General features: G+C 42.7%; 1 protein-coding gene across 1 annotated transcript; it reads right to left on the bottom strand.

Annotated features, from left to right (window-relative positions):
* Nucleotides 1–6,511: 6,511 nt before the first annotated feature.
* Nucleotides 6,512–11,524, bottom strand: LOC120671936 (peroxidase 1-like). The gene is made up of 2 exons (XM_039952203.1): nucleotides 11,265–11,524; nucleotides 6,512–7,622 (listed from the first exon to the last, which is right to left on the bottom strand). Exons 1-2 carry the CDS (start codon nucleotides 11,481–11,483, stop codon nucleotides 6,756–6,758), a joined length of 1,086 nt encoding a protein of 361 aa, XP_039808137.1. The 5' UTR covers nucleotides 11,484–11,524; the 3' UTR covers nucleotides 6,512–6,755.
* Between the last annotated feature and the right edge of the window lie 253 nt (nucleotides 11,525–11,777).

The following is an 11,777-nucleotide window of genomic DNA, read 5'->3' as shown; positions in this document are numbered from 1 at the left end:
AAGAGGACATGTGGGAGGCCACCAGAGCAAACACTACAAAAAATCTGGTGATCCATAAAGATTAAATTTCGTCACCGATCACTAAAAAACCGTCATAAAGCAGTATCTATGATGATCTCAAACAACGTCATGTATTGAGCATCACAAATCACATCTCATGACGTTCCTTAAATTTTCGTCATGGATTGCTAGATCCATGACGTTTTAAAACTGTCATAAAATGTTTCCGGGCCCCCAAAGCTCAGTCCAAACCCGTTCTCTATGACGAAAATAAACATCACAAATAGTATAATTTTCGTCACAGATTTAATTGCCACGTCATACATTGATGACATGAAGAATGACGTGGCTGCTGACTTGGCAATGACGTGGATAGCAATGATGATGTGTAAATTGACATGGCCGATGACATGGTTGTTGATGTGGTGGGTGACATCAGCACCACGGCCCATTTGTGGATGGGCCTAATTCAGAATGGTCCACGGACTTGGGCCAAATATTTCTCAGCCCACCATTAATTTCCAGCTAACCAAATTCAGCACTATATACACATCCCAAATAAAAATTTAGCCCACTAATTCATCCCATTTTTCCACCCATTTATCGAAACAAAAATTCCAGCACAAAAATAATAGCACCACAAGAATCACGTTTCCATTCAGCATGGCATTAAATCAACAGATCACATACATTTGTTTTCATCAAGCATCACTTGCCGTTCATTGTAGTATCAGGAAAAAAAAGATAGTTTCAGCAGAATTGCCAACACAAGTTTGGTTCCTGCAAAAGCTTAGTCCCACCAAAAGCTAACATACCACAATGACGCTTTGCTCGGTCCATTTTGACACAACAAATACTCAAGTTGCGCCTCCAACACAGCTGCATGTATGCTTGACGCAGAAATCTTTGTCCTAGCAGAAATCTGCATGTATGCTTGACACCCATCTCATTCACATCCACAACCATGTTGTATCTGTACATATATATTGTAAAGTTCAGATGCACGTGTACATGGTAAATTTCATATGGTATTATGAGGTAGCTACTACCACAAGCACTGTGGAACAAAACTAGTATCATTTAGCAGAGACAACGCAGGAAAAAGGACATGCTAAAAAAGTTCATGCAAGACATTCAGAGCTGAACACATGCATGTAGCAAAACAGATCCCTACATTATTTTTGATGTATGTAGCAAATAAATCAACTATATTACCCTAATACTTGTCTTGAGGAATTATATAAGAAAAATTATGAGCATGTTACCTGATACAAACCTCATAGACCTTCTGCACCTTACCTGATACAAGTGCCAAGCTTGAGTAGGAGACCATCAGATCAAACTGAGAGAAGTCGAGCTTGGAAATGAACTCCTCGAAAGAAAAATGATACACTATAACTTAGAAAACTGGATATCATATGATAAAATGAAAAGGCAAGATTTCAATTCTTGTTCCATAGATTCAGTTAGACAATGCTTGCAAATTATATAACTGATGTGATATAGTATATTATTATCCACATTTCTTAAATTCCATTCAAGGCTGGCGTTTGATTTAACTTGGAAACAATGACAGCTATTCAGGGAAGCATGATTTCGTGCAATAGACATTGAGAACTGACATAAATAGGGTTGTGATAAGATCGGGAGACCGAGCAAATAGCTTGCATCTCTTCTCTTGCAAATCCATCTATACAATTCCACACATTGAATGTGTTTTAATTTAGATGTCAATGGGATACGTTGATAAATTAATAGGAACTAACATCACATGCATGGAAGAAATATGCAAAAACAAAAAAAATAAAAATGTAATGGCCACATGTATAGGTTAGGAAAATTTCATAGGCATGGATAGCTTTAAAAACATCACTGCCATATATACATGAACAGACTATAAGCATGGACATATACTCAGATTAGCACAAGACATCACAGGAGGGGGTGGGGGAAGGTTTGCATATACAGAACAAGTAGCAGGGGTATCCGAACAGCACCATGCTAAGAACCCAGGAACTGATGGGTCTGCAACCTTGCACAAAATCAAGATGGGATTTTGGATCTGTATGTTTGATAAATGGTGTGCGGTAATGGAAAGAACAAAAAAGTGATCCAAGAAAAATGGTGCTCACCTCGAAACCAATGAAGACCTCAGATCCGGACCAATCACTGTAAGATTGTGATGAATAAGAGAGAGATAGAAGACATTTGCATCAGATAGTAGGGTTACAGGAATAAGAAATAGAGAGAAAAAGGAGAGAAATGGAAGGCAAACTTTGCCTGTACAAGGTAACTGAGAAATCAGCATGTCAAGAACCAAAACGGAAGGAGAGAATGGGGAGGATGGAACAACCTGCACAAGCTGCCATCCTCTGACTGGATAGGAGGTGGGACGCGCACCAGCATGGTCATCGCGCAAGAGAGGACCCCGTGCGCCGTAGCCATGGAAGGGGGCCTCCGCCCACAATTCAGGCCGCCTGTGTCAGAGCTCCGCGAGTCAGGGGGGCTGTGAGCTCCGCGCGCCCGCGTTCTGCCGTGGCTAGATCCACGAGACCTACCCACGGGGAGCGTCGACGACTGGGAGGACACCCTAGGCCCGGAGACGATGGATCCGGGACAAGGGGCGGTGGATCTGGCGACTGGCCACCAGAAGCTGACGAATGCGGCGGCTGGCAGGTGCGACCTCACGACCTTGGTGCCGATAGGCAGGGGAAGCAGAGGAAGGGGACAGGAGGAGCGCGCGGCCTCCAGTGGCATGCTCTCCACAGATCCGGGCTTCACCGGCACAGACGGACCGTCGGCGGGCGACCGAGCAGGAGGGGACCAGCGGGTGGATCTGAGGAGTGAGGAGAAGATGGAGCCGCAGGGAATTATGAGGAGGGGGCGCAGTCGGCTTGTGGAGGGAGCTAGGGTTTGAGTCTGGGTCGGTCTTTTTATGCAATCAGGGATCCATGTGAATCATCTGATCAGTAATGGACGCCTGATAGAAATCGGGCCTTGACAAGAAACGGGCCTGACTTGGTTTTCCAACCCGTTTAACATCTTTTTTTTATTTTTCATTTTATTACACCATCGTGAAGTAACATACAGAAATAATTATCTTATATATATCAATATATTTTTGATATATAGTAGAGTACATATAATTTTTGTTTTAGAATTTTCAATAATTTTCGAGCTCATTTACTATTTTTAGTAGTTTAAATGAATTTTTGGATGTTTATTGAAAATAATTAAATTTGAATGGCATGAATCTCAAATAATATTTAAAAAATTTCAAATAAATATATTTTAAGTACTTCTATTATATATAGTTCATATCCAAAAAGTAGATAAAAATTTCAAATGTTTCTTAGGAATTATTCAAACTTCTACCTACAATCATATTATAAAATAATAATGATAATACCTAAATTTTCTCTAAAGCTTCTGTAAATTGACATAGAATCATTTTATGGATGTACAAACTTGACAAAAAAGTTTCATAAGATTATGATAATTGGAGTATACATTGTGCACAAAATAGATAAATCTCTCACATTGTTTCATACAACTCAAGTCAAACTTTGAAATTTGAATACAACATAACATTTTCAAACTCGTATGCACCTATCATTTAGACACAACCTTATGTTAGCTATAATATAAGAAAATATTAAGCTACATTAGCAATTGTTATGTAAAAACATGATTTTTCTATTCTTCATTTAGATGGGAGAAAGCAAGCCATATGAAAAAGTTCCGAAAATGCAAACAAACACTATTAAATAAAAAATCATGACTTAAGAAAAATTTAGGAGAAAGAAACATCAAATTTCAAGTTCATATGAGGAAAAAATACTAGTTACAAATTTTAATTCTAGATTAAAAAGAGAAAATGAACTCTATTTGTGTTCTTCATCTCACTTGACGTGAAGCAATAACAGGAAAACTGGAATGCCTAAAGTCATCAGAACCAGACTTGTAGACTAGTGGTTAGATGTCCTCACCTCAAATGGCAAGTTATGTGTTCGAATCCCTGTTGTCACATATTTTTCCATTTTACCTGCATATTATATTAATAATATAATGACAGCCGAGAAAGTTGTCACAAAACCATCGATGGTGCAGTTGTAAGGCTCCCTCATTTTTCGAGGAAAGTTGCAAGTTCGAGTCCTGCATCCGGCACTTGGTTGTTTTTTTCGACCAAAACCTAGCTCAGGAACAATAATATATAAAAATATTTATTGCCCACGGCATTCACAAACCAAGGTTTGGCGCACTGGTAGGGCGCTCGGTTCTTGTCTTGGTGTGACACCGGTTCGAATCCCCAATTGCGCCTCTTTTTTTGTTCGAATTAAAACATAGGATATATATATATATAAAACACTTAATACCTGACATATAGATGCAAACACTGTTGTAGTGTAATGAAAAGGTGGGTGCCTTTTATTCTGATGACCAGGGTTCGAACCACTCCACCCCTTACGCTACTTTTTTTTCCTTTTTAAGCCATACTAACTAAAAAACGCCTAGCATCCCATGAATGAGAGCATAGCTCATTTATTTTTTAAGCCATACTGATAATTTAACTAAAATAATAACGTAGCATACTATGAATGAGAGCATAGCTTGAATAAGCATCAAATAAGAGAAGCAAAAACTTAAAAAAAATGATGAATGTCAAAATATATTGTTAAAATAACTATGACGATTTCTATGACATTAATGTTAAAATGTCATGTTTTGTGAGCTCAATTATGACGAATTCAATAAAACGTCACTAAGTTTTGGGCCTAGGGCCCATACCTTCAAATTTATGACGAAAATCTGAAAATTGTCATGAATTGTGTGCAATTGTGACGCTATTCAAAAACGCCATAAAATTTTCGTCATAGACCCTCTGAAGGAAGCTTCCTTGCACTTTCCCATGGTCGGTTCCAGGTGCCTAAGCAGCAGAAACTCGGTGCAAGACCCCCTCTTGCACCCTCTATAAATATGAGAGGGGGTAAGAATGAGGCAAGCACAAGTTGAAGCTCTAGCTCCATTTCTCTCTTGAGTAGTTCTATGCTAGTGGAGTTTAGGTGAAGTAGTTGGCGGGTCGCTGGACATGCTTAGGAGAATCGATACAGGTTTGTTACTGGTTCTCTTTTGTAATGTTCAGTCGTGTGTAATTGACTTATCTTACAATTATTTATATTTGCATGATTTATGCCCTGCGGTATCAGACATAGATTTTATGATTAATTTGCTTTGCTACTATATGCTTTGCCTGGTTAGAGACTTAGTTCTAGTTAACTTTTACATGCTCCAGTATTCATATGTTTGCTCTAGTATGATGTCTATCCATCCGAAGGGTGGGGGCTCCGTGTGGGATATTAGAATATCGCTTACTAGTGTAGACATGGTGTCTGGGTTAGATAAGTGTTGCTGGATATCGCCCTTTCCCATGGTTTGTTGAGGTAGCCTGCAGGTGGTGACAACCCTGTTTAGTGCCATCGTAATCTTTCACGTTCGGTTAGGAGGGTAGGAGGGTTATAAAATGATGTGATGGCTTGATAGTCATATCTATCAGCCATTTGCACAATTATTAGGAATAACTAGATAGAGGCTAACCATATTCATTGTAAAGTATAAAGTACTAGTAAACTGTATAAATGCCTTAAGAACATTAGATAGACCTTGACTAACTAACTTCTACCTAGCTCCCTGCCTCTTTTTACTTTATTAGAGCTGAGTTTGCTTGTGTTTCACACTACCTTCATCCATATTTATTTTACCTCTATTTATGCATTTAAATATTACATTGAGATTAGTTGATCCTGCCTACATATACAATTTAGGCACCGCCTTTCCTGTGGAATTATAAATGACACCCGGAATACTCTCTGGGTAAAATGATGCACCGGTGATTCCGTCCGCTTGTGGAATGATTCATGGTTCATGATAGTTTGGTTTCCAGTAATTGCTATATGAAATGTCGAGGCATTGTTGGCGGCGATGCCGTGCATTTCTGATGCTATTACCAGAACCAGGCTGAACGATCCTGTATCTGAAGTAGATGTTACGAAATACCAACGGTGTGGTTTGGCAGTGATCCGGGGCGGGGTCTGGGTTCGTGGTTGGAAGTTGGAGCTGCTCTTCACGCTGCATTTGAGCTCAACAACGATGACCTAGGTGACCTTGGCCTTTTCCAAGTCCGCCTGTTATGGTCGTTTAGGGTTTGCTTTGGGAAGTCGGATCTGTTGGCTTCTTTAACCAACTCGGCTATGATGACTTGTTGCAGTTTGTGCCGCGGCACTTGGGTAGGTTAGTCATCCGGGGTGGTTTTGTTAACCTTTTTTGGACTTAAAACTGCTATTTCTTCTTAATTGAAAGACAGAGCTCCTGTCATTTGCTTAAAAAATGTACTCTTGTCCCCAACTTCCTCTTCATTCCTTAATTTTTGGGATGTCCATTGTTGATGCTTTATTTCCTTTGACAGAGTAATGCAAAACGTTTTCTCCCGTTGAAGTACATTCCATCTAATATATATTTTTTTCTTTCATTACTACAAACAGCTATTCAAACATCAGCCAAAACAGAAAATAAAACAAACCACTTTCCCCCCGATGTTTTGATACACTCGATTTATTTCATTCGCCCCTACAGAAACAAGCTGACGTAGTAGAAGTCATCACACGCCACTGAAGAACATGAACATCAGATAACACACTCGAGCTGTCCACATAGCAGCACCAGCAAGCTATCGATCTCTCTATATACCAGCAAAGCTGCTAGTTCGTTGCAATCTCGGTGGATTCTTCAGCAGAGTCGTCGCCGGAGCTGGACGTCATCTGAAGCTCGATTCCTGCCGCGCTGCTGCCGCTGTTGATGACCCTGCAGTTGAGCCTGATCTCCCCCTGCGTCCCCGTGAGCACCTCGATGTTGCCCATCTTGACCATGGCCTTGGCGAACTTGCTCTTCCACCTGCTCTCGCTCTTGACGAACTCGTCGACGGACTTCTTGAGCGTGGAGTTGGTGAGCAGCGCCTGGTCCGACGTGAAGAGCCCCAGGTTGTTGGCGAGCCCGAGGTAGTACTTGTTGTCGAGCACCGCCGGCGTGATGAGGTCCATGTCCGTGGTCGTGTTGGGGACGAACTGGCTGCTGTTGGAGGGGCAGATGCTCCTGAGCAGGAAGGCGTAGGCCGAGCTGATGGCGGGGTCGACGTCGCTGGCGTTGCTGAAGCCGTAGAGGCGGTTGGTGAAGGAGGAGCAGTGGGAGCGGCCGACGGTGTGCGCGCCGGAGAGCACCACCATGTCCTCGGCGGTGAGGCCCTTGCGCGTGAAGTTGCCGACGAGCTCGGTGGCGTTGGAGAGCGGGGAGGGGAGGTTGTTGCTGGCGTCCGTGGCCGTGGAGACCCTCCCGTCGCGCCGCCCGGCGGGGACCTTGTAGGTGAGGCTGTTCCCTGCCAGGGCGACGCTGTCGCGCGCCGCGAAGGCGAGGATGTCGGCGCAGGAGATCGTCCTGGGGCACCGCGCCTCGATGGCCTTCTTGGCGGCGTCGATGACCTCGAAGCCCCGCAGGCTGGGGTTGTTCGGGACCGCGTCCTTCTCCGCCGTGTTGTTCGCCGTCGTGTCGATCAGCACCGAGCCGTCGCAGCCCTGCGGACGTGGATCGTTGTCGCCATGAAATTTTTACTCTCTGACGTACGTGATCTTACTTATTACTTGCATCCTAAGTGACTTTTTAGGGAATACTTGCACCATAATAAGTTAATAATAATACAAATAAACTGACCATGTGTAAGGTTCATACGCTGGTACTTCTTAACCACAAGTCCAGCTAAAGATTACTGTTAGATGTTAAACCATGTGCAAAATGTACGGTAGAGCATGTGCCATGGTCCAGGATCCCAACAAACAACTTGTACTTTTCTGCGAATTGTTTCTCCACATGTTGTGTTAGGTTGCTTGAAGAGTAAGGGTGCGTTGGGCAAAGCTCACAAAGCTGATTCTCCGCTGAATTTAGTAGGAGTTCTGCTAAGATAGAAGTAATTCTCTGGCTGGAAGCTGAAAAAAGTAAAACTTCTCTTGATTCTATATATGAAGTGGTTCTCCATCCTAATTTTAAGAGTTTATGCTAAAAAATCAAAAAGAATTATTTTCAGCTATACAATCAGCTTCCATAGAGAATCAGATTAAAAATTAGACAGAGTTCTACCAAACAGATACTAACATGAAATTTTCTACTTACATGTATTAGCAGCAAGCAACTAGACGTCGTTTCTAGAGAGATGCATAATATGCATGTGCACTTGTGCAGTGGTCGCCACAAGTCAAGGTCAAGGTCATCTTCGTTGCAGTTGTCATACAAGTACACATGTCTGCCTGGGACCAACAACAAGTACAGCCATCCAGATACATGCATGTGTGCAACATCTATTATGAGTTGGACAGTCGCCAGTCGGCAAGCACTAATCAAGGCCGGCATAAATGTGATTTGGGTTGCTAGCCGGCCGCGGCGGCCGTATCCATTATTTTCACATCCAGTCCATTATTTTTCCTTCGTATTATTTTTCTAAAAATAATGTTAATTACATTCCTTACTGATCAATGTCCGAAATTGTTGTTCGCCACTTACCAAATAAAAACTATTCAAGTATAAAAGTGTAACGAACATGGCCTCATTTAGACCATTTCAAGTGATTTTAGTGATCGAGTGGTAACGCAATCAATGGAACTAATGTGTTTATCAAGTGTATCTCGTCAGGTCCCAAAAATAAAGTAAAAAGACCTAGCAAAGCAAAACACGAAGAAATAACTCAAAGAAACGCTGAATTGGACGAGTTCTGCAAAACACAGTGGGCTCGGATTATCCGAATGTGCACAGGTCGGATAAAACACTTCAAAGCTGCCGGATTATCCGACGATTTGAAAACACAGGTCGGATTTTGAGTAAGAGTATTCTACAGAGAGCATGTCTTCAAGGTCTGAAGATTTGCCTATGGGGTCGGATTATCCGATGCTAGGCAAACTGAAGGTCGGACAAAGGCTCGGATGATGTACCAGAGAGCCTGTTTTCTCAGCTGGAATTCATGCTTTAGGATCAGATGATCCGACGCAGTTCACTCTGATCGTCGGACAATTGGGCAGTAGCAATGATCAAGTGCCGTTGGTTGGAATTCAAATGTGACCATTGCACCGGATGATCCGACGTGGCCTTCAAAAAGTGTCGGACTAAATGGTCGGACAAATGACGTCAGCAGAACATTTAAATCTCAACGGCTACGGTGGAGAACGCAGTGGGGTCGGATGATCCGACGCCTTTGGTCAGGCACCATCGGATTATCCGACGCCTGCGCAGAAAAAGGCTAACGGCTACCCAACAGCTAATCTGAGTTGGTGGCCTATATAAGCGGCTCTCCCCGGCCATTTTGGTGTTGCTGGGGTTCAGAGAGACTCTAGACACATTGAAGAACACCTCCAAGTCAACCCAAGTGCTTAGTGATCAAATCCTTTAGGTTTAGCACATTCTTGTAAGTGAGAGTGCTAGGATAGCTCATGATTGAGTGTGATAGCAAGGTTGTGTGCCTTGTGTGCTGTGCTTGTGAGCAGCTCAAGATTGTACTCGGTGAGCCAGCCATCCTTGGAGTCTTGGTGACTTGCCGGCATGTCTTCGACCCTCTGGCTTGGTGTGGAGCGGCGACGACAAGTTTTGTGCGGGGGACGTGGAGACCCCCTTCCTTGGTGGAGAAGCTCCTTAGTGGAACCCGGGGCCAAGGTGACCATGATTGTGTTCACGGAAGAGACTTGGTGACCGATAAGCAATACTCTTTGTGAGTGCTTCAACAACGTGGATGTAGGTGTGTCTTTATGGCTAACCGAACCACGGGATAAATCCTCGTGTCAAAGAGTTCGCTTTCTCTCATCCCTCCTTTAAGCTTCCGCATTTACTTATTGCAATCTTTGTGTGCTTTTACTTTCTAGAGTAGAATCTTGATAGGATTGGCTATATGTTGCATAATTCTTTTGGGATGAGAGTTTTCACAATAGAGGAACACTAGTTGCACATTTAGATAGTATGCTTTAGTTTAATTTATGTGCAAATAGTTGGTGCTTGAGGTTAAAGTTTTTAGGTTGCCTAATTCACCCTCTCCTCCTCTTAGGTTATGAGCACCTGATTCCTTTTAAAAAGGAAAGTAGAATGTGAGACGTCATGGAGTACTTCACTAACAGTTCAATAACTATGAACCTGCTCCATTCATGTGTGCTTTCTCCAAAGGGATAAAGCATTACTAGAAAATCGTTCATCAGTACAGGTTGGGAACGGGCTTTAATCCCAGTTTTTCAACTGGTACTACGACGACTAAAAATTTTGGTCTTCTTCACCGGATTATTACTCGGTACCAAAAGGAAGCTTTACTATCATGTGGTATTTCCACCTGATACCAAAGCATACTCTACAAAAAAAAAGTATTTCGAGCTGGGCAGAAGGCCTACACGCGCGAAGTCACAAGTCACGTGATTTTTTAGTACCAAAAGGAAGCTTTACTATCGGGTGGTATTTCCACCTGATACCAAAGCATACTCTACAAAAAAAAAGTATTTCGAGTTGGGCAGAAGGCCTACACGCGCGAAGTCACAAGTCACGTGATTTTTTCACGCAAAATATGTGCGCGTGTGGCGCTCAGGATTCGAACTCGAGATCACTTGCCTCACACGTACCTCTCTTACCATCTTTCTATATGCTACGCATGATCATGGTCATGGTCATCTTTTTCATCTGGGACCATCAACAACTAAAGCCCCCACAGATGCATGTGCCTAAAAGCAACCGATAAATGTCCACAAGAAAGACTCGGCCAGTCGGCAGGCACTAGTCCACAAGAAATACACACAAAAAATGTAAATGGGCTTAGGATTACTAACTGTATTTATCTTTTTAGGTGTACCCATTGATTAGCTCATTTAAAGTTTTATGTACAGATCATATATATACTCGCGTCGGTGCTCGTCGAGTCCATAAGCACGTACGAGTATCTATTTAATTGTAAGAATAGTGCAACTGTGGATTACAAATCATTCATATGTGTACTAAGCTAAAATAACTCAGCAAAAAAAGATATTGCTAATCTGTCTTTGTGTTTCTTTCCCTTGATGTGCTTAGAACAAAGAAGTCCTGTATATTGACCTCAACAAAATGTCAACAAGGCCGGCATACAGCTTTGCAAATAAATAGTGGAAATATGCAAAAGAAAAAAAAGGAGGGAAGAAAAAAAAAGTATAGAGGCACAGCATACGTACCCTGACGAAGCAGTCATGGAAATGCAGACGGATGAGACCAGCGGCGATGCTGCTGTTGTTCTTGAAGGCGGCAGCGACCGTCTGCTGCACCAGGGCCTCCACCGACGGGCAACTCTTGTTGTAGAACCCGACCTTGAGGCCGGCGCCTATGGTAACTGCCGGGAGGAGCGAAAGGATGGCAAGTGCAGAGATGGTGATGAAGAAGGAGAAACCCTTCATGTTGGCACTAACGGAGCTTGCTCCAGCTGCTGGTTCTTTTGCATTGGCTGCCTAAGCCTTTGGGTGTCATGGGGGATTATATAGCTTATAATAAAGGATGCATGGGTAAATTGTTTCCCACTTTCCCTTATGAAATGGATTCATGGGTAGACGATTTGTCAAATAACAATGTGAAAGAGTGTGCCACTGCCCAAGTGGCGCGCCATTGGACTGCTTTTTTCTCCTCTTGATACCATGCCCCCAGCTTGCTGCCCGGCCCCATGTGTGGTTGAAGCTTCCTGTTAAATGGGTGTG

Source organism: Panicum virgatum, chromosome 5N (assembly GCF_016808335.1).
Source record: "Panicum virgatum strain AP13 chromosome 5N, P.virgatum_v5, whole genome shotgun sequence".
Classification (NCBI taxonomy): Eukaryota; Viridiplantae; Streptophyta; class Magnoliopsida; order Poales; family Poaceae; genus Panicum; species Panicum virgatum.
The sequence above is the reverse complement of the archived record's forward strand: the minus strand, read 5'-3'. Positions and strand labels throughout refer to the sequence as shown.

Coding starts and splice junctions, on each gene's coding strand:
- LOC120671936 (XM_039952203.1), bottom strand. CDS start 11,483: ATGAAGGGTTTCTCCTTCTTCATCACCATCTCTGCACTTGCCATCCTT. Junction 7,623..11,264: donor TCCATGACTGCTTCGTCAGG/GTACGTATGCTG, acceptor CCACGTCCGCAG/GGCTGCGACGGCTCGGTGCT.